Genomic DNA, 24,339 nt, shown 5'->3' on the forward strand with positions numbered 1-24,339 from the left:
GTGTGAAAATGTCTCTGCCACATCATGTGGACAAATTTGGAAAATTTGGCTAAATGTTTTGTAATTTACTGTTGGCAAACTGACAGTCTCCCTTAGAGACCAAAGCCTATTGCTTCTGGGAAAGACATGGGAAATTTCACTGCAATCTGTACCATACAAATGTTCGCACCTGAAAACTGGAAACAATACTAAACGTCACTTCATGTTTAACAAATATGTTTTTTTTTTTTTTTTTTTAAATCAGAAATGCAAGTTCAGCTTTTGGTCATATGGTCACATACTCATTACTGCTTGTGTTTGATGCTGATGCACTATGGGAATGGACTATTTAGCATGAGCCTTTTTAGCTTTTGCTTACGGAAAAACCAATGAAAGCCTCCGATGGCTGCTACACACTTAATGGATACGGGCGCAATTTATTAGAGCAAAGTATAATTAAAAAGCAAGCTGCCAAAATTAAACTGTGGGACAATGTAATAAATGGAGAAACACCTGTACACTCGCCTCGCTTTTGGCAGCGGGCATCCGTCATGCAGTAATCCAAGAATCTTGAACAGCCTTCAAAATGATATCAACCCTGATGACGGCGCCATCCAAATTAGCAAGCAGTCCAAACATTTGTTGGTGGCAGTTAGGGGCAGGGGTGGGGGGATGCTATGTGGTTGAAACAGAAATTCATGGTTAGAGAGAAATGGCCAGGGCTATCTAATTAACGTACAGAAAGGGTCCCAGAAAATGAACGGCCTTCGATCACACTCTCATTATGGGAACTGGCAGGGCAGCTGGTGGGCATGGTGGAGAGTGACGCTTCAAAGAGCTTCCAGCACAGCCTGCTACCCTGCCAAACTAAGTGGAACATGTATGTTTTAAAGGGTTGCTGAGACAGGAAGGGAAATGAGTAAATGAGCGCTTGTAAGAAGTGGCTGTTTCTCACTGAGTTAAAAGGCAGCAAACAGCTGTGGGCACTGGAATGGTCGGGGATGCAGCCTTATATCCACAAGTCTGATGGATCAAGTCCCAGGACCACTACTACTGCTATACCCTTGAGTTACGTACCCTAAATGGTTTCAGTAAATATCCACCTGTGTAAATGGATAAAGTGTAATTTGTTGTGGATGCAAGCATCTATAGAACAACTACAATAAAACTGGCCTGAACTTTTTTCTTATCTTTATGGTCTTGTGAGACTTTTATGAGTAAGGAAGATATCCAACTAAACCCCTGGCCCTGACCTGCTGTGCATGGGGAAATCTTTGGAAATCCCAGAGAAAACAGTCCCTCCATCACAGCCGGTAATGAAACGGCTGGTTGAGTCTGCACAGAGAGCTGAATCGCTCATGCTGCTTGGCAACGGAAAACCACCACTGCGGAAAGCCTCCTGAGATGATTGGAGAAGTGCTGTGATCCAACACATGCATGCCACAGGACCTTTAATCCTGAACCATCTCTCTGCACATTCATCTCAGTTGATCACAGTTCTTGCTCTCATTCATGTTAGTAAATGCAGTAGGACAGCGTGTAAGCAGCCTAACAGAAAATGCCGTGCTGTAATCCTTTCAGCTCTGCAGAACACATCAACCTTGGGGCCTGGCCACTCAGTCAGTCAAATACCAGAATTTCCAAATACAGATGCTTTCAGAACTATGGAAAAACAATACGTAGTAATGTTGCACAGCATGAGTCCTTTTCAGCCTCCGACCTGCAGACCTACGCACAATTATAAAGACACATGTCGCTTGGTCTCAGCTGCTGCCCTTTTGTTGTGAACCTGTGAGGAATGCTGCACACAGCGGCACAGACGAAAAAAGAAAAAGCCCCAGCAGACCCTGCTGGTAAATATGCACAGAGTAGCTGAGTCAGGAGAAGGCCAGCAAGGATTGCCCTTCAACATAATTGCAGTACAAGTTTGCTTGCTGGCGGAACCTCAGCTCAGTAGGCTCTGTTTCGTGCTCAACTACTTGCTGAGAAAGTCATTACAGCCCTTTGTAATTGAGCTGTCACTGTTGATGTGGAGAACGTTAAAATCATGCTAAAGGTATAATTTCCATCAGGGATGCCAACTGGGAGGAGATGAAGATAAAGCCATACGTTGACCAGGGACCCTGGCCCATTGGCCAAAGGGCCTGGGGTATGCAAATGTCAACACCTGTCCCAAGTGCTAGAACTCCTATCAGACCCACTGCTGATAATAGTGACTTTCTTTAGTTGTGACATTGGCTTTGCACTAACTGACAGCAAAGCAATCAACCACCCACTGGTACTGGTTCTACTTCTTCCTCTTAACAGCAAGGCACAATTTTCCTAGGCACATCTTGAGTCATGCAAAGGTAATTTTTTGGGTGACAGTTGGGCACTTTGTGCTTAATGACATCAAGAAGAGCCATTAAAGAGCTTCCACATCAATGCGCAGCCCCCTGAGTAATAATACCCTTAACGGCCTTCGTCTGGAATCCTCCCCAAATCTACCCCCATTTTATGGGTCTCGCCCAAAGCAAATGGTGAATGTGAGGGTTCTTCCTCCACATACAAATGTTTCAGGCTAATAACTGGGGAGTTGTGTTGAAAATTGAGCACTTAGAAAAAAAAAAAACATTGAAAAATATTCACATCAGTATGTACTGTATTAATATATAAATATATACACACACTTCACATAGGTGAAAGGGAGCTTATATTTTATTCAATGCCACTGCTTCCAGAGCTGGCAGTGTCTCAAATTCAGTATGAAGTGGTCTACACCATTCCCAACATACAGAAAATCCTTTATGACTGATCCATCATTAATGCATATATTATTTTAATAGTGATTTTCTCATGGTTTCGACATTCAAAACATAGAGGGTTATATTTTTCACATTGTGAACAATTTTTCCAAAGTGATTCACAAACATTTAGCTTACGTTTCTATCCATTTATCCAGCTAAGTATTTAATGATGAAATTTTGAGCAACTCTTGTACTCAAAGGCAATAAATGAGCCTAGGCACAGACAATAAATACTATGTGGCATGCAGTGCAGTTAAGACTTGCTTTCTGCAAGAAACAAGTGGTAAAATGTATTGCATGTGATACCCTGTGCAGTGTAATGTTTATTTTCCTCATTTAGTGAAGATTTTAATATTGGTACCCTGCAGGACTCAAATCCTGGAGCCTGTGGTTAGGATTTTCTCGAGTGTATTCTGCATTTCTTTCAAACACTTGGCTAATTATACTACTGCAGGTAACAATTGCCCACAAAAGGTATTCTGCTTGTGACAGAAGACTATGTAGGCCAGATGTGATTAATTACAAACGGGACCCTTTGGCTTATTAGAGTGTAATGTGAATTTTCATTTAGCCGAATTTCCACCCTTCTCTTTTTTCATTGGTCATGCAACCGAGGTGAGGGGGGCTAAACACATGAAGAAATCCCAACAGTAATCAGGTAAAAATTAAAAAAAAAAAAAAAAAAACTTACTTGCACTTTGGGGAGCTTCTGTGGAATGGTCTGATACAGCAGCTGTCGTGAACTCAGCTACTGATGCTCTGATTATATAATAAGTAAGTATTTGGTATTTGGTTTACAACTTCCCACATTTCCCTTCTACCCTTCTACTGATGCAGCTGTCACAAAGCCCAGGGGTTCTGCAATTGCAACAGGGTTTCTGGTCCCCAACCATCTGTTTAAGCTTCTATGGCCTTTCCTTTATGCTCTGTTGCTATTCTGCCACTAACACTCTGTTTCTGGAAATGTATAAAGCATTGAAATAGCACTGCAGATTGTACCAGCATTCTGCACACAACAAAATGAAGACCAGAAAAAAAAAAAAAAAAAAAGTTTGTAATTCAGATGAGCGCAGCAACATGCTGAAACAGTTATTGATTACCCACAGACTTAACCTTCCCTGATAACAAAAAGTGAAGCTTAATCCTGTACTAAGGATAAATCTGCATTCAGGTTTACAGTAATCCTCTGTGAGCTTTCCAGGGCAGTAACACAGTTGAACGAGGTTTGTAAAACTGGCTTTCCAACTAACAGCAAGTCAGTTTGTCCAAGGCTGGTGGCAATGGAGCAAAGTCCTATGAAGACAGCTGGATAATTTTTCTGAATCAACATGGTTTAAAGGCAAGATGTGTGGAAGGGGGGAAATCATTATAGTGTATCATCTGTTACTAGGATCATTCCCACAATCTTTGCAAAGATATTTCTCAAGATTATCCCAATATGAGCCTTACGATGATACTTAAATGACAGCAACTTTAATTTCTGTAGCAATCTTTGGATTCACATAGGCATTATATCATGTAGAACGAAGTAAATGGTTGTGCGTATCACAGGCCTTACCTCCCATGATATCACCAACTCGTGTCTGCGTCCATTCCCTCCACTTACGTTGGTTGGAGCGACTGACGGAACTGCGGAACACGGAATTGAGAAGTAATATGCGGTAGGGCATCAGTGAACACCTTAGAGATTCTCTCACCATTTACAGAAAATACTGGTGAATGCGCATGATTAAAACAGGAAGGACAGACCACTCTGTAGATGATCACAGAACCAGACTGGACACGGGAAAAGAAAGCCTTGTGCCTTGAAGAACACTGGGAATTAATAAGAGTGAGCAAAAAGAGTGTGATGTACAAATAATGTCAATTTTGAAATTAAAATTATTCTAAATCCATGTGCAATGTGGAAAAATGGCCTGTTCGGGCATTGTGCTTTTTATTTATCCCCACTCTCAATGGCGTCAGGTGGTTAAAGGTGCCGCTGGCCGGGCATACATTTTATCCGAGCAGCAGCCCAGCGAGAATGTGTTCTTCATGAATAGATAATGCTGAGGCTTCTTCCCCTCAGGGGCCAGTGGTCCAGGCTCTTTTAGCTCAGCCACAAGACAAGTTGAAATTCATGTAAGCGGCTTACTCCCGTCCACTCAGCCAATTAAAAATGCAGCACTGTAACATTGGGGAATGCAAGCTGTCAATAAAATGTTGGGGAAAAAACAACTGTGTGATAGAGTTTCTAAAAGGAAAGTAACATAAAACTGACTGGAAATTGCCCTGAATCGCCTCAAAGATAACTCTGAGACAGTCAAGAACGCAAAAATAATGGTATATTAATGTGAAGGGTTGTCATAAAATCCATAAAGAACCCTGCTGAATTTTCATGAACATATTTTTTGCTAAATATTCCTTCTCTAGAAGAAATACAAAACATAAAAACAGAATGAATGGATTTTGTCCCCACTTTGAGGCTGCCGTTGTTAATGGTGATGTAAATCATAATAAGGAAGCACATTCGGTAATAAACCTCTCATTTGAAGTGCTGTCTGTAGCCTAAATGTGTAATCTGGCCTTTATAGAAAATTTATAAAGGAAGATTTTAAAAAGCATCCATTTGCTGACTCAGAAGGGAATCCTTGAGGAAACATTTTCTCAATGCGAGCAAACATTATGTCACTAGGATCATGAATTGTGAATCAAAGAGCATATAAAACACATGCAGTGGGCTGCTTGTGGAGGACTTCTTCATGGAAGTATTAATTCCAGACCTAACTGCTGAGTGCACATTAATTTTTCTTTTCAGATTGTAATTAAAATTTGACAAGGTTGGCTTTTCACTTATTTCCAAGCAACCTTTGATCTTTTGATGTTTTTGTTGGCGCACAAACCTCCTATTCCTTGATGCATACATTAACAGTCAACGTCTATTGACAGAGATGAATTTACAATTTGTCCATCAGAGACAAGATATTGTCATTAAGTAATGCGGACCCGTACGATCAAGGTGCATATTTTAATTTCTTAATTATTTTTCAGGTGGTCTTAGATAAAAACATAGAAAATTCCTTTGCTTTTAGTATTAACACTAAAACTGTTCAAGGTGCTTAAAACATTTAATAGTTAATTTTTGTTGTCTCATGAGGCCCAAAGAAAAAAAACCCAAATTAAAAATAACAACCCATATGAATTCTTACAGAGAATATTGCTTGGAATCATTTTCTGGAAGGACTCAGGTACACATACATCTGTGGTACCTTTTCAAAACCTTACTTAATTTGTATTAAATTGACATGCCCAAACCCCTTCAAATGAATACTGTGCAGATGATTTTGGATTTGGCCACTGTAATCCGGGGCTAATTTTGGTGAGCCTAGCTTTGGATGATACATAATTATTTTTGCAGTACTACAAGCAGGAACATGTGCAACTGAGACCTTCCCAGTGGGGTCTCGGGACCCGGTGGGGTCATACCGGCTTCTTTGGTCCGGACCACCCGAGATGGTGCGCTGGGGTCCCCAGTGCCAATGGCGTTAATGGCCACCACTCGAAACTCATACTCCACCCACGGGTTGAGGTCCACAGCTACTGCTGACTCCATATCCCCAATCACACGTTCTGGGTCTATGGGGAGAGACACATAAGATGCACCTCCATCCTGATATGAACCTAATCGCTAGGTTAACTATCATGCCTCCACTGAAAATGTCAAATCTTCACCACAAAAGCAAGGATGAGGCTTAAATGTTCACACACAGACACTCACATTCACATTCAGGCAGAAAAAGCACTGGGTCGACCGAGCACCTGCATACCCCCTTCAGTGAACTGTGAACTAATGTCAAGACTCTGCGGCTGCGGAGATATGGATCAATCGCTCCTTGACACAAGGCTGCCCTCCTCGTCAGTATGCTGGAGGCCATGTACTTTTTTAAGCTTACCTCCCCTTTATTCTACTTTCCATTTGGGGGGAATAAAACACCATTTTCACCCTTTACTCAGAACAATTTTTAACTTTGTGCTGTCTGTATAATTTAGCTGGAATAGCAATGCTCCCAGAATGACAAGTTCATTGGAAGTGTGCTGGGCTGCTTTGCTGATGGAGTACATTTCACGCTTGTGAAGCCCAGGGGCCCAGATGCCAAGAGTGGTGGGTTGCAGATTCCCTGCTTTTATATCCAGTGAAAGTTTCAAGTACCAAGTAAACCAAAAACAAGAGATGAACTCCTTCATCTCCATCTGTGACCATGATCATAAGGGTAGCAATGACACTGATGTAGTTCTAACCCTAACTGTTGAACAAAAAGTCCCAGTGCTATTCACAGTATAAAAAAAGGCCCATTAATGGTCAAATGGTTTTTGCTGAGATGTACGTCGCTTTGGACATTAGCGTCTGCTAAATGAATAAATGTAAATGTAAATGTAAACGGATTGTTAACAAGAACAAGCAAACAAGTAAAACAGAGTGGTGCAGTGAGTAGCTCTGGTGGAGCTCCTGGGCCGATGTGTTGAATGTAGGTTCAATCCCTGATTTGTCTGTATGAGGATTGCATGTTCTGTCTGTGCTTGTGTGGGTTTCCTCAAGGTGCTCTGGTTTCTTCCCTCAACCCAAAGACATGTGTTTCAGGTGAATTCGTAACTCTAAATTGTACATAGTGTGTGTTTGTTACATTGCCCTGAAGCTTATCATGTCATCGATACACTGCTGATCAAACATTAATTCTCATTGAGGCTACAAATAAGATGCAGCAGCTAGGTTTAAGTTCAGATGACTGCAACGCTCTTTTCGTTACTTTGTATGTTTAACAGAGGCTGATAGAGCGAGTGCTCTATCAATGTGACAGCTACACAAACAAAAGCCGATAAGTGTGTTTGCAGCTGAATAGACTCCTTCACCTAGCTTTAATACGGTAATCTTTTCATAGCCACCATACCTTGAATCATGAAGAGCTTAATTGTGCTTTATCACATTTCAAGTCAGTGAACAGAGATGTTGTAAGTGGGGCAAATGAGAAAGTGAATCATCCTGCCAGACATTAGTAATGACTGAGTGGTAAACTTCTGATTATTCTTATCTGACTGGGTGGATATAAGCAGATTACATGTGCTTAGCAGGCCATTGTCCCTTGACATTAAAGTCTGGGAAATGGATGGCATTAGTGTCAGTGACACAAGTAAGTTTATCTGAGTCCTGACAGTTCAATAAACCCACTGTTGAAAATACCCTGATTTTCACCTCAATCTAAAAGGGCAATTTTGTACTAAATTAAACAAAAAATAAGTCCTGAAAAATTCCACAATATAATTTGGGTTATGATTACAGTCTCTCACATTTAATGTGTGCAAAACAAAATCTTAATTGGACTTTTGATTAGCAAAGACCAAGCAAAAAATATGGTCTTAAATTCTATAGTTGAAACTTTGAGGAATGAGGTAAGTTCTTTGTAAATGTTGTTTTCAAGACTTAGCTATGAGATGACAAAACATTTTAACTTGTTATGCAATCTGTTCTTTTAACACTTCATTGACCCATGTATAGCAAGCAACACTTTGTCTTTTTCTTCTCTTCTTCTTTACGTCTTAAGTACTCATTAGGTTGTGACACTGACTTTCAGTTCCTGACGGTTACTGAAAACATATCAATAAAATATTATCTAACAACAGGAGAAAGTCATACGAACAACACTGAATTTATATTAAATAATAGCGCTGAACACTGTCAAAGTCTTACAAGGGCACATACAACCACAGCTATATGCAATAGTTTCAGTCAGTGGATAGACCGAGGAGGCACATCAGAGGCTGTACTTCCAAACCAGTCTCTATATGCCCTGGGAGGAAGTTCACACTTGCAAGTAGTGATTACCTGTCCGTACAGTCTGCCATCCCAGTGAGAAGGGGCTCCTGGCCTGCAGGTTGTAAGAGCTAATGGGACTGTGGTTGTCCATCCCTCTGCTCCAAGACAGAGTCGCCGTGGTATCTGTGATCTCTTCCACAATCACGATCCCTGGCGGTCCCGGAGGTCCTGAATACCAATCCAAGCAATGGCAGAATAACGGAAAACTCTTCCTTGATATCAGTAATTCTACAGCACAAAACTGTAAGTGCTTAGATCTGCCTTATGAAATAAATGCGATGAGTAGATGTTACAGGGCTCTGGTGAGAACAGCTGTCAATGGGAAACTAACAGCTGGTAGGCCTAATGAAAATCAATGTTCTATGACCACTAGAAAGATGGGGAACATTATGCATTAATGTTCATTAATATGGATCACATGTTGCTGTGGAAATGGAAGAGGAAGCCAATCAGTTCTGTGGTCTTTATGAACCATAGGGATATCGGGACTTTATGTTTTGGCAAAAAAAAGGTCATGTGGTCATCAAGAGCAATGAGTTGTACAATGTCTTTTAAGATCCAGCCAAAGTCTAATGGTTTTATAAATGAATAGTCACAATTAAAATAGGTTTATACTTGCAGTTATTGGATAATAATGATAGATGTATAATTAAAAATATTTTTTTCCATTTACTTAAAATCACTGAATGCTATGTCAGTTTCAGCTCAGGCTGCAGACTGTACATTCCCTTAGATAAACAATAGTCATTTTTGAGGAATGTTAAAGCCTTACTTTCTCCATAAAAGCAAAGCCATCAAATAGTGAAACGGTATGAAATCCCAGCCTGACGGACCCATGTCTAGTCTTCAAAGGGATCTCTCGACTTCTTAAGACTGCATTTTCAAGCCAATCTTATTTGAGCAGTCAAGCATTTAACCCAGCAAAGGCCTCTAGGGTGGCAGTGAAAAGAAACCACAAGCAAACAGTTTGAAACAAAGTTGATGATGGGTGGTGTGGTGGTGGTCGTACTGGTGATGATGGTGTGGGGCCTGTGCATGCAAATGCAAAGCTTTTCTTGGGGCTGCTGGGTATAGATAACACGCTCACCTCGAACAAGAAGCTCAGCCTCTGCGAACACCGTGTCTCCGCTGGTCTGAGCTCGGCAGCCGTACCTCCCAGCATGCTTCAGGAGTATGTTCCTAATCATTAGATCTGCATTTGAAGACTGCTGCCATTTTGAGAATTAAAAACAACACAAGACAGTTAAAAAATTAAATTGTATATTGGCACTTTAAATAGTTTTCCATTGCCCTTACAACCCAGATAACCATTTGCCATTTCTGCCCTTCATCATTCCTTGTTTCTTCCCTCCTCTGTTGAAATGACAAGCACTCCAGGCAATGCAGGGACCGACTTGAGATTTACAGGCAGCTGGGTAGTGCAGTCAATGATTAGAATTTCAAAGAGGAGATCCGTCTGGTGTTCTCCTTGTGGCCAGGCCGTGTTGTCCCTGCTAATGCGTCACCTCACTCATGGGCTGCCTAGGCACTGAGAGCATGGGGGAACCAAGGGGCCTAACTTTATGTGGCAAGTTGATTTCTGATCTGTCGAAAAAGAAACGTTTTGCACGGGGATTCACAACATGTCTTCTATTTGATCTCAAGATAATCTCGCTCTTAAAGGTTAAAAACTACTTTCCCCACACTTCTCTAGAGGCACGCGGGAGAAGAGAAAAGAAGAAATTGTACAGACCAAACCCATCAATTAAAATCTACAAATGGTTCAGTAAAGCAGCGATTCAGAGAAATTCTAACTGCATTGTCTTCTCTCCAAAATCATTTAGCACCCTTGGGTTAACACATACTATAAATCCTAAAACCCTTACCTCGGCAATCCCCGCTATTGCGGACCAGAGATTTCTTTATCACTTAGTGTTGATAAGTATGATAAGAATGTTCCCGAATTGAGCCTTGGCCTGAAGCAACAGCCAGAGACACGTAAATCCAATCGGGGTGGTTAGAGCAAAACGGGTCCCCTCTGAAATGACCTGATCAAAGATGCTATCCCACTAAGTGGAGTATTATTTCCTTCACAGAAGGCAGCTTGGTCACATACCACCTTTGTCAGGACCTGCTACTATGATGCTCAAATTCAAAAGAAATTGGAGGAGGGGAAAACACTAGTGCTTTTCCCTATTGGGACTCCAGATCATTGTTTTATTCCTTGAATTCCCTGTTATTGGTTCATCTACTCCAACTAAAGGCAACTAGAAAGCCATCAAACATATGAAAAAACTTAAATAAACACATTTCAGGCTAAAATAAACTAAAAAATGTTGCTTAGTTAGAAACACGTATTAACACCTGAAATATCATCCTCCTGGTCAATAGAATTTAACTTCATAAAAAAATCAGTACGATTATAGATCATTTACAGGGGTGTAGTGATTGGAATTCAACAGTCATTATTAGACTGGTTAATGTTCAGTTTTTATCTTCAGGTGTCTTGTATATACTGTTATAGAATATTAAGACATTTGAAAAGCAGAAGAAAACATGAACTTCAACAAGTATGACAGTATAAAATCTAGATTTTATAAACAAAAAAACACACCAAAAAGATCATGGGTACTTGTATCACTTCATTTTACTTGAAATTCTGTACAGAGGTGACTGGCAGCAAACCATGAGAAATTTATTTTGTATCCTATTGTTATACTGTTTATTGCATGTGTTCTGCACACACTTGAGACACTGTGATACACCTTTCTAGCTTCATTACTGACTTAGTTTAGCGAGTGATCAGCAAATGCAAACACATTATTTTCCTTTATTCAACATTTTCCTACAAATTATTGTAAACATTGTTAAAATTAACTTTTAAACTTTTTTTTCCTTTTTATTGTTAACTAAAATGATATGTCTTCCAGCTGGTTCATTGATTCCCTGATATCCAAAATAAAGTTGTCCAGTGTAATGAGGATGAACTCTGTTTAGTTCATTCAGTGTTGATATACTAAAGATGTCATACTATGTTCCACACCAGTTTCAGGTAGTCCCCAACTTACGATGGGTTTACATTCCGCAAAACCCATCATAAGTCGAAAATGCATTTACTATACCTAACCTACCGAAACCATAGCCTAGCATACGTATGATGGCCATTATGGACTTTCCGCCTTCATGCTGTGCAATATCTTGAGTTTCTTCTCAGGAAGATTTTCCTTCCTCTTCTTCTTCCAACCAGTAGCAGGAGACACAGATGGGCATTTATATGACGTTATGAATGCACAAAACACAACGTAGATACAGGGGGGTATCTGTATAGTGACCGCACGGCAGACTGGGAGATGCGGATTGCCGCCACTGCCCAGCATTGCGAGAAAGTATCGCACTGCATATTGCTTGCCCGGGAAAAAAAAAAAAAATCTAAATTCAAAATCTGAAGTACGGTTTCTACCGAATGTCTATCGCCAGCTCACCATCATAAAATCAAAACATCGTAAGTCGAACCATTGTAAGTTGAGGAGCGTTTGTATTAGATTTAAAGACCAAAGATTTTAAGCTTGATGTGTATTAAGAAAGTACAGTATAGACTGTAGCGTGAAACTTTCAGACACTAATCACCGGAAAGGTTAATGTTGGCATAGCTTAGGCAGACACCACTCACGATCTAAATACTACAATTGAAATAAATATACACATCACATACAAATAACAGGAAAACATCTAGAGAGCAGGCGTACTTGGTGTAAGTTTGAAAGAGCAGGAGTAGTGTAAAGAAGACAGAGCAAGTTGGAAAGGGAGCAGATAGGGAGTGAATCAAAGAGTGCACAGCAACATATTAATCTGAAGTATTATCTGTGGCTCGTTTCAAAGGCTCCTCTGAGAAGATTCAACGGTAGACTGTGATATCCGGCCTGCAGTGGATAACGACTCAACAAAAGGTTACAACCAAGACTGAGGCCTTATCGAAACAGGCAATTTGCTGCCTTTTACATTCAAACAGATAGTCATGCAAATTAAATTACAATTTAGTTCAGATACTGTACATCAGATAGGACAATCAGGGTGCCTAACTCAGTTGAATTCAGGAAAAATCTATAATATCTGAATGGGATCGGCAGCAGCTGGAGATCAATTAGGAGATATGCTGACCCAGTGTCAGTGTAACATGCAGTAGTAGAATGGGTTCAAGCCATTGTACAGTGAAAATATAGAGTGCAGCAGACAGCAGATGACGTTGGATGATTTTTTATTTTTTTTTCTCAGACTGGTGAGAAGCCTGTTGATAAAAGCAAAGTGCCAGTAAAATGGTATTAAAAATGGCAGGCATCCAGTACTCCTGCCATCTGTATTTACTTTAAATGCTATGGGGATGTAGTGGAATATCATATGCACGGAGTGAACAGATAACATTGTGAGTTAAAAAAAAAATACACTTACTGTCTGAATGTATTCAAAGTGTCCTCCTCCCTGGTGGAAGCTGAGGGGCTGGCGGTTGTGCATCCACAAGAAAACCACATCCAGGGAGGGATCGTGGATGGCTTTGCAGCTGAGGACCACGCTCTCCCCCACTGTCACCTCCACCCGGGCTGGGCTCAGCTCCACGCGCATGGCCTCTGGTGGAACAGACTGGCTGCAGTCATCTCCACATCCCACGCACCAGAGAGAGCACAAAAAGGGGCATGAAATGCCCAACCCAATAGGGTGTCACTCTTTTCACCTTCATCACTGAGATGCTCAGAGGAGCTGAATAGCACTCAGCAGATTCAATGAGCTAGAGATCTCATGGGTGCAATGGAGGTTTTTGACTGATCATTGATCTAAAAGATGACCCCTCCCCAACACACAGATACTGTACACACATACTCAGATGTTCCAAAATTATTCCACAGCTTTTTACTGGAAAAAAAAAAAAAAAAAAAAAAAAAACCATTAAAATGAGAAGACCCATTGAGGATGCAAATTCTGGACACCATTTACAACCCATCAAGGGTCACTAATTTGCAAGCAAGACCACCCATTACCCCCAACACACACCTTTCACCATGAGGACAGTTGTCATCTCTGTCACACCAAACTGATTTTCTGCACGACACACATAGGTCCCCTCGTCTGCCCGGGTGGCATTGACAATCCGCAGACTGTTGTTCCGCAGCAGAAGGGTCCTGTCAAACATAATCAGAGCAAAACAGAAAGTGAAATGCTGTTATATATGGCAGGTATCCCAAATTGCAAAAAGAAATACTCCCTTAAAAATAACCAAACACATTGCCAAACCTCAGTACAAAACAAAATGCCAACCATTCAAAGGGAAAATACTTTGTTATCTCGCAGTGATAGACAGAAGGGGGAAAGGTGGGATTAGATTACATATCTTTGTCTATAGCAGCTATTTCATGAATGTGGTCGTTCATTTTTACACAGACAAGAAGTCGCTTTGAAAAGAGCAAAACTTGTGTTATAGCACCCAGCTCTTTTTTGACTGTCTCAGAATTACTTTTTTATCAATGAAGTAAATGTACAGTGCCAGCCTTTCACTCATATTCAACAAGTCCTAAGATATATATCTGGCCTATATTGTATTTCATTTACCTGACACTTTTCTCCAAAGCAACGTACAATGTTAAGGTTACAATTATTTACCCATTTACACAGCTGGGTAATTTTTACTGGAGCAATTCAGTGTAGGGGGTGCGGTGGCGCAGTGGGTTGGACCGCAGTCCTACTCTCCGGTGGGTCTGGGGTTCGAGTCCCGCTTGGGGTGCCTTGCGATGGACTGGCGTCCCGTCCTGGGTGTGTCCTCTCCCCCTCCGGCCTTACGCCCTGTGTTACCGGGTAGGCTCCGGTTCCCCGTGACCCCGTATGGGACAAGCGGTTCTGAAAATGTGTGTGTGTGTGTGTGTGTGTGTGCAATTCAGTGTAAGTACCTTGCTCAAGGGTACTACAGCCAGAGGTGAGGCTTGAGCCTATGACCTTTGGGTCCAAAGGCAGTCACTCTAAGCACCAGACTAGCAGCTGTCCCCCTAGGCCCCCCCCCCTCCTCATAGGCCCCGCAGTCCCCATAGTCCCCACAGTCCTCATACTCCCATTTCATTGGGACTTCACACTATGAAATTCTACAGAGAAACAGCACAACTCCTTTGCCATATTTGGAGATGAAAAATTTAGTGTAATTCAGCATTTGCAGTTATTGAGAGTTTGTTCCATTGATGTATGCATGAGTGACCCATTATAAGTAGTGTATCTAGTAGTGTAAGTCACCTTGGTGAATAAGGTGTGTGGGCTGATAACATTACAGAGTGTTCATTGGAAGTCATTTTGGAGAAAATCAACCGCAAAGTAAATAAATGTAAACTAGAATTTTATGGTGATTTTAACACCTGCGCTTAATTAGTAGTAAGATTCTTAAGACGTAGCACCTGAAAAGTCCTCCTGATTTTCTCGGTGGACATGTCATTCTCCCTTACCGAAAACACCTAGTGATCCATATTAACCTGGAGTGAAGCCAGCATGTTTGATGAACCCGCTGATGGATTATGCACACTTTCAATTAGTTTACATGCAGGTTGTTCAAGAATACCACAAAACAAAATAACTCAAAGTCAAAAAATAAGATGACAAGAAACAATAAATGAGGCATATTTTAAATATTTTAAATTTTGAGCAAAAAATGGTTTTTAAACATAGTTAATTCATAATTTGTTTTTCATTTTAAAATGAAAAACAAATTGAGGCAGTGTAATTAGCATTTTGTTTTTCAATTTTGAATAAAAAAAATGAATGAACGCAACGTACACGGACCATATAAACTGCTAAGAAGCCATTAATGTATTCCATGATAGCTGATGATCATAGATCACAGCTTTGTTACTAATAATCGTTAAATATTTGTATTCAACTGGATGTTACTGAGGGCTTGTCCTGGCCAGGTCCTGTTTTCTGGTGGGTCTGGGGTTCGAATCCTGCTTGGAGTGCCTTGTGATGGCCTGGTGTCCCGTCCTGGGTGTGTCCCCTCCCCCTCCAGTCTTGCCGGATTAGGCTCCGGTTTGCCGCCACCCCGCTTGGGACAAGAAGTTTCAGCCAGTGTGTGTGTGCGTGGATGTTGTTATTTTACTTTGGAACATTTTGTATAATACTGATAGTATCTGATTGTGATAGAATTGCATAACTAGTTTCCCTAACTCTGCAGTTCAGCAGTTACTGCATGTTTCCAACAGCAAAATAATTGAGTAGATTAATGGTTGGCTAATTACACGCCTCACTAACTCTTAAGCATTTTGTATAATTAATATTAGTATTATACCCCGTTAGGGAGTAGAATTGGTAAAGCTTTCACTTATGGTTTCTGCAAATGAACAGACACTATACCTACCTTCAACCCAGCTTGCTCAATGGTTGCAGGTACCAATGAAAATGAGTGAAAATTAATTTGAAATGTCCATCTCAAATGTTGTTCAAGACCCTGCATTGCCCAAAGATTTCTAAAACCATTCTACATGTACAATCATATAATTAATTCAATCATCCATTATCAATGACCACTTGTGCAGTGCATAGTTCTGGTGGTTTGGAGCCTCTTCCAGAAACAAGGTGTGAGGGATGTCATTCCATTGCAGGACAATAATGCACACACATTCACGCACACATAGACATCCTAAGGGCAATTCATAGTGTCCGGTTCACTCAAAACACATATTTTTGAACTCTTGGATGAAATCCATGTGAATATCCAAATTCTGCACAGACTAAGCTGAATTTAAATCAACAACCAAATCCACAACCAAACCCACAGTCCAGGTGCTGCGATCCACCTGCGGTACCCTTCAAACAACCATGCTGCAACACATCATGAAATATACAAATATATACCTATGTGAATGTATATGGGAACATTTTTGCAGTACTGGACTGGGGAAAGGAGTGTGTTTTTTCTTTGAGGTCTTTATTTAAACATCATAGAGCCTATTTTTTTCAGTATCAATGTGTTGACCGAAGTTAAGTAAAGGCTTGGATACCACCCCAGAGGAAGGTATTAAGCTAACAGAGAGACCTAGTCTCCTCATGGCATATGAGGGAACTCTGGCACTGCTTGGACTACTGAAAGTTTAGCACAGTAACTGAAGCACCCAAGCACTCACAGATCACTATGTCAGCCTGTATTTGTCTCACTGATGGACAAGTGGGGGTGATGGAGGAACACCTGACTTGACATTTCAACTCAGCTGTCTGGTTTCCTACACTGGCAAAATGTATGCTTCCCCCTGAACTGCAAACTAGCACAGGAAAGAGTGGTAGGAGACAATCTATATATCTGTATTTGTATATTCATCTCTATGTATATTATCTGTAATAGAGAAAGGCACTGTTAAAGAAATTTTGAATGTTATGGCTGTGATGAATAATGGCATTGCAAACGTTATCATTTTTTCATCTTACGCATTCGCAAAATACAAAAAAGGAAATATTTCAAAGTGGGAAACAGTTGGAAACCATTTCCCTCATCTGTTGCCAGTTTAATAACAAGAGAAAATGTCTTAACTAACTCTCAAGATGTAAATGATAATATAATAAAAGAACATTAATTTTGTTTTAATTAAGTAATTTTTTATATAACAGATCTTTTTAAACTGATGTAGCCTTTTAAATAGGTTAATGTAAAGCTTCACTAAATGAAACAAATCACAGATATAAAATAAGATTAACACATGCACAATTATGAACAAAGAAAAGCATTATGAGTATAAAGCTCAACTTTGAATGAAAACTTCAAAGCAAGACCTTATTCAAATTTCAAAAACTGATTTAATATGTTTGGTGTGTGTGCACATTTTTTTATGCCAGCATTCAAAGTTTATCTTTGAGGAGGGAAGAAAGCTTAAATTTAAAATTAAATTCAATGGGGGATTTAGGACTTACTTTAGAATTCTATTTATTTAAGAACTCATATTTTTCATACTCATTTAAACATTGCTTTTTCAAATTGTTATTTTTGCATTGGTGGTTTAATTGTACTTTATGATATCCAAATTATAATAAAGGACTGTATTGTTGGTCTGTTATTACATAACTGTACATTGCAACATGAGAAATTAGTGACAAATATGCATTGTTATGTGAATAAATACAAATTATTGTGATGGTATAATGTTCATTGTTCTTTCTGATTTTACTTTAGTGGTAATGCAATTAATTCAGAGAAAGATTCTATGTCGATAAAAAAAATACTTGAACAATAGATAAATCATGTTCTGCCATTTTTATTTCAACCATTTATGTCTTATATACAGAAAACAAACAATTGCGTCTGTGAAAGCTTTTCAAAGGATTACTTTCTATAAAGACGAAAGAGGTGATAAATTAGTCAAACAAATTCAATCGAATGAAGTAACAAAAAAAGTCTGTCTCATGCCTTAGAGAGTTCAACCTTCAATAAAACATTTCCGGATATTTCTTTGAGATTCCTCTAATGCTTTTCACAAAGTTGGTGGCCTGAATTTGAATTAATGCTTTCAAAAAACCTTGCATCCTGAAACTTATCAGACATGGCAAAGAAGAAACATCCACCTTTACAAGACATTTTCCATGAAAGAGTAGTAATGAATGGCAACTGCACTGGCTGTAATAAATGTGAATAGTATGAAAGTGGTATGGGTTCCAGGTTATGTACTGTATAGAGCATCATTGTATTTCTGACTACGAGTGAAGGAATTTAAATCTTAATGTATGCTACAATACAGTCGAGCCATTACCCAAGAAAACTGTCATCCTATTCTGCATTTTATAAAGTTGCACAAATGTATTTATGTTGTTTAGTTGTATAAATGAGAAATGTTATAACCTCTGCGCAAGGAGTTGGTGCCTTAGGCAGCCTTGGTATAAAGCACGACTTCCTGCCATGTCTCCTTAAAGATGACTATATTCTAGTTTCTTGTTACTCTTGTTACAAACATACACACACATTGTCTGAACCGCTTGTCCCATACGGGGTCGCGGGGAGCCGGAGCCTAACCCGGCAACACAGGAGGGGGAGGGCACACACCCAGGACGGGACGCCTGTCCGTCGCAAGACACCCCAAGCAGGACTCGAACCCCAGACCCACCGGAGAGCAGGACCCGGTCCAACCCACTGCACCACTGCGCCCCCTTGTTACAAACATTTCAGTACCAAATTTTCAAAGATACAAAAAAATTCAGGATTATTTTTAATTGTGTTTGACTAAAACTGGACACACTTTTCTGATGAATCGACTAATAGCTCTAAATGGAAGGAAGTGGAAATGATATATTTTTACTTTCAGTAATTAAACTAGTACCTCATGTTTGAAGATACAAAACATTGTTGAGTTTCATTATTTTAAACTGTATTTACTTCACATTTTTATTTTCTAAAGCTTCTGTCTGTTGCAGAGCAAAAGATACATTAAAAATACACGTGGTTCGACTTGTTATCATTATTTAGCAACAAAACACACTCAGAAGGTATACGAACAAAACAGAGGAAGGACTGCCTCACAAATGACCCAGTTGTATAAGTAGGTAAATCACTGTAACACCGAAGATTTCTTTAGAGAAAAGCACTAGATTAATATAAACAAATGCAAAATGCAAGTTGAGGACTCAGTGTCAGAAGACAATTCTCATACTTATAAGTATGTGGTTTTTAGAAAAATATTTAAGTATTAATTTTATCAATGTTAAAACAAAATATCATGCATAAGAGTGTAAGGATAATTCTTACACTTTAAAACATTTATTTCTTTGTACCGACTGCACCAACTACACTCTGTTTGCATGTATTTTAAGAAAGAAAGCTTTGGGTTCCATCTTGCACCATCATATCACAAAAGTAATGGGATTCATACTTCCCATTTAGAAAACAAAAGCCCTGAACATTAGCGGAAATCCATGTCAATTACAAACCCTCATTAACTCGGTGCAGCTGTCAGTAGCAGATAAAAGGCCAAGAGGCACAGGGGTTCGATCCCTTTGCCCTGTGCTTCTTCTTATTGAATGGCTCCATCTGCCCACCAACATCTCTTTTGGCGAAGGCCAGTGTCAGAAAATCTTTGGGATGTAAAAGTCACCCTGGCCAGAAGGAGGAAAAATGGATGGCTCTAAACTTCCAAGACAGGTGTGCCAGGGAGAGGTAATGGAGGGTGACAATTAAAGATGAAAGCTTAATTTATACTTAATAGTATTATATAAAAATTAATTAATACAGTAATTCATACTTATTAGTATGATTTAACTCATATTTATTGTTTGAAATTACTAAAATTATTAAAGCTAAGTATTATTGCAGTTAATACCCATTTTAAAATTACTTTTGCCTTGGCAAGATGATTCTGGTTCTCAGTAAAGCACTTTATCTTCTAAGCCTTGAAGATGAGATGTAATGATAGCACAGGCATGTGGTACTTTATTGTACAAGGAAGTGTGAAAGTTAACTATTATACTTTCCACATGACTTAGAAAACGCATTTGAACAGATGTGTAGTGTGCTATTGATGAATCTGTTACACTAAAACACAATTCTGCAATGTATTGCAGCTATAAGTGCCTTTAATAATTTTTGTATTAAAAAAGGATTTTCTTTGATCAAAAACAGTATTTTTAATTTGCACTGGACAAAGTGCATTTCCAGACATGTGAAGCCTTCCTGAACAAAGGTTACCGAAATGAGATTTTGCAGATGGTGATTTATGTGCCACTGTCTTCTGCCACAGTTTTGACAATGAACTCATTTCTAAACCTCCAGCTGTGAACAACTGAGTAAAAGTCATCCTTAGATGAATTAATTCACAATAAAATGAAAACCTAAAATGCAGGCTATAAATTCTTATTCGCTACCAGTTTTCACTCTTTCTGTAACTACCTCTTCAGTCATGAGTCCATTATTCCACATAGCTTCTCACTGTTCCTGCTACCCCTCCTGTGTGCATCAACAGCCCTGGGCTCTCTTGAAGAGAGTGGAAGAAGCCTTCAAGAGTAGATTATCCTATTTTTACAGGACTGTGATAGCCGATTGAAGATACAAAGGTGTAAGCATGTCACATACTATGCTAACTGAGCTACAATTACATTTTCCTCTGTTTTGACACGCAATTCTAACCCTTTGTACAGTGTTGGAACATAGAACATGCTATCAGGATATTTGGGAGTCTGGTCATAGCCAAAGTATTACAAGTCTGGCAGAAAAATTCACATCACCACCCTAGCAGTACTCAGCTAGCTTATTAGTTAATTTATGTTTAGATGTGGATGTTTGACAAATTAAATAAATAAAAAAAAATATCTTTTCAACATTGAAAACTGTTCATGCTCTAGGAACATTTACGGAGTCACCCGAACTGTCTTCAATCAAAGTCTTATGGAAAATTTTCAATTCAAGTGTTACAAACGTATATGACATAAAGCCGCCACTGACAAGAAAGAGAGTAAAGAACAAACTTTGACTTTACAATGTTAAACTAAAATCAGTTTTTTTACAGTGGGTTGAGGTGGAGCCAAAATTACAGGAATTAATTTAGTTGTCAGCTTTTTCCAAGAAAAATTGTGATGTTAAATTTTCATACACCGGCCGTGGAAGCCTACGTGTTTTGATATTTTATACTCACAGTTATTTAACCATTAATACAGCTGTTTATTTTGTACTGGATCTATTGAGGGTAAGCAGCTTGCTCAGGGGTACTACAGAAAGGGTAGACATTTGAATGTGAGTCCTTCAATGAAAAGGTAACAACTCTATGCTACCTTTGTCCTAAAGGTACACTGTACGGCTAAAAGTATGTGGACACCCCACCTAATTACCGAGTTCAGGTGTTTCAGTCACACCCATTATTAACAGGTGCATAAAATCCAGCATATAGCCATGCAATTTCCATTGACAAACACTGGCAGTAGAATGGGTCGTTCTGAAGAGCTCAGCAACTTTAAACGTGGCACTGTCATAGGATACTACCTTTGCCACAAGTCAGTACATGAAATTTTTGCTCTGCTAGATCTGCTCCAGTCGACTGTAAGTGCTATTATTGTGAAGTGGAAACGTCTAGGACCAACAACAGGTTAGCCACAAAGTGGTAGACCATGCAAACTCCAAGAGCGGGACTGCCAATTGCTGGAGCTTGTAGGCAGCTGCACACAAGCCTAAGATCACTATACGCAATCCCAAGTGTTGGCCTGAGTGCTGTAAAGCACACCGCCATTGAACTCTGGGGCAGTGGAAACATGTTTTCTGGAGTGATGAATCACACTTCAATATCTGGCAGTCTGATGGACAAATCTGGGTTTGGTGGATGCCAGGAGAATGCTACCTTTTGGAATGCATAGCGCCTAGTGTAAAGTTTGGTGGAGGAGGGATAATGGTCTGGGGCTGTTTTTCAGGGTATGGGCTAGGCCCTTTGGTTCCAGGTGAGGGTACTGTTAATGCTACAGAAAACAAAGACATTTTAGACAATTGTGTGCTTTCAACTTTGCGGCAACAGTTTTGGGAAGGCCCTTCTGTTCCAGTATGACTGTGCTCCTGTGCACAAAACCAGGTCCACGTGGTTTAACCTTTGGGCATGTTTGAAGTTTGGTTTGGAGGAGAAACCTACACAGCACCCTGACCTCAACCCTATAGAACACCTTTGGGATAAATTGGAACGCTGATTGCGAACCAGGTCTTCTTGTCCAACATCAGAACCTGACCTCACAAATGCTCTTTTAGCTGAATGGGCACAAATTCCCTCAGACACACTTCAGAATCTTGTGGAAAGCCTTCTCGGCAGAGTGGAGGCTGTTACAGCTGCAAAAGGGAGGCCACCTCCATACTAAACCTATTGTTTTGGAACAGGATGTTCAACAAACTCATACAGGTATGACGGTCAGGTGTCCACATACTTTTGGGCATATAGTGTATGAAGAGACCAAAGAATTTTCCGCAGTACTAGCACTGTTTCAAAGAAACAATCACAAACCTCCAGTTCCAGGCTACACTCCCGCTTTTAGGCAAATGAAACAAAACATGTGCCTTGAGAAAGGAACCGATTATTCAGCACATGTTCCAGACCGTGGGCCTGTCACGGTCTGTTTGTTTGGGGCAGTTGAAGCACCATGCATTAGAGTCATGGGCCATCAGGTGTGGCAAATATAACAGCAAAAAGACAGCGAAATATAGCATAGAGTCAATAAGGTGTTTGAATCGCTCCATGGAAATGTCAGACCGTTGTTCCACATGAAAGTGCCCCAATTAATGCCTGTTTATTAAAGGGGAAACGCTGCTGTCACATGTCAAGCTGGTGAGTTATTGATTTCGCCGATATGCACTTTCATTGTCAAAATACAGAAATCTGAGAATCATATTACTGTGACAAGTTCCCTGCTGAACATTTACAACAAAAAGGGTCAATCCCCCCAGTGTTCGTGTCATTGGCTGCTATTTCCCTTTCTGTTCTACTTCACAGTACACATTAATCCCAGAGAAACGCATGTCCGCCCACCACATCCTGACTGCTGCCTGCCTTCAAAGACTTTCTTTTTCAATTCCCCAGGCCAAAATAAACTTCTAAACAAATGCAGCAGTAATTTAAGCTTCCTTTATCACAGCAGTGTCTAGAAAATGTGCAACCAGAAATTTCATCCCGTGAGAGTTCTGCCAGTTCTACTAGTACTGCAAAATGCACACCAAGAATTTTACCTCTTTCAAATCTCCTGTTATGTCTTAGTAATTAATATGAATCATGATTCACTTATACATAAAAGCTGAAACTGGACTTCAAAAAACAAATATGAATATTTTATGCTTTGACATGTTACATTAACTTCTTAAGATTTAAGTAACTTTTATTAGGTTACAGTCATATAGTAAAGAAAAACTAAAGCAAAATTAAATTAGATTTATAAGTGTATAAAATACAAAGAATAAAGCAATATCAACCATAAGAGTACGAGCACCTTTTACCAATAATGGAAGATACATCCATCATATCCTGGATTTTGGACTTTTTGACTGGCAGTGTGTCAGGCATGACCATTATCAGCACAAAGGATAGTTGTTGCTCCCTGTTTTCTCACCTTGTACACCCTGGACTTCAGGTACAACATGGAATCATGCCACCCACGGAAGCTGATGCAAAAGTGTTTGGATATGTCATGAACAAAGAGGAGAATGTGTGTAGAGGCTTGGTGAAAGGAATCAAATGTAGTTCAACAATGACAAGACAAAGGAGATTGTGCTGGATTCCAGGATGTCGAAGGGTCCACTCTGTCCAGTGGATTGGACATTAATGGAGAGGAACTGTAGTGGTGGGAATGCATATAGACCTTGGACAACAAGCTAGAGTAGACATGCAACACTAAGGGTCGTAGGTTTTCAGTTCTGGCTCAATTTTGGTGGAATGACCTTCCCCTCTCACTCAGAACTGCTAAATCTCTCTCCATTTATGAAAGGTCTTAAAACTTATTTCTTCTGGACTTACTTCCGTCATGATTTCTTAAATGCATTTTATTGTGTAAATGTTTATGCTCAATAACTTTGTAATTATAACTGTTGAATAAAGGAGAAACCTTTATGCAGCAACTTGTGTGATGTAAATGTTTGGTACAATTTTGTGATTAGAAATTGTTTATTCATGGATAAACCCATATACATCCTATTCGTGTGATGTACATTGCTTCATATGGTGGTATTTAACAAATTAATTTTGCTTTAGAATCAGGCATCTGCACTCAAGTCTCTCTTTCTGTTGATGCAAAGCAGTC

General features: G+C 39.7%; 1 protein-coding gene across 1 annotated transcript in view; it reads right to left on the reverse strand.

The window, feature by feature from the left end:
* Positions 1-24,339, reverse strand: part of cntn5 (contactin 5) — a 154,658-nt gene that overhangs the window by 8,847 nt on the left and 121,472 nt on the right. Inside the window, exons 13-18 of the mRNA XM_018764086.2 lie at positions 13,636-13,763; positions 13,039-13,214; positions 9,701-9,821; positions 8,623-8,781; positions 6,231-6,380; positions 4,324-4,394 (exon numbers count right to left, since the gene is read on the reverse strand). Coding sequence (XP_018619602.2) covers positions 4,324-4,394; positions 6,231-6,380; positions 8,623-8,781; positions 9,701-9,821; positions 13,039-13,214; positions 13,636-13,763 — 805 coding nt within the window. The remainder of the gene's footprint in view (positions 1-4,323; positions 4,395-6,230; positions 6,381-8,622; positions 8,782-9,700; positions 9,822-13,038; positions 13,215-13,635; positions 13,764-24,339) is intronic.

This window comes from Scleropages formosus, chromosome 10 (genome assembly GCF_900964775.1).
Source record: "Scleropages formosus chromosome 10, fSclFor1.1, whole genome shotgun sequence".
NCBI lineage: Eukaryota > Metazoa > Chordata > Actinopteri > Osteoglossiformes > Osteoglossidae > Scleropages > Scleropages formosus.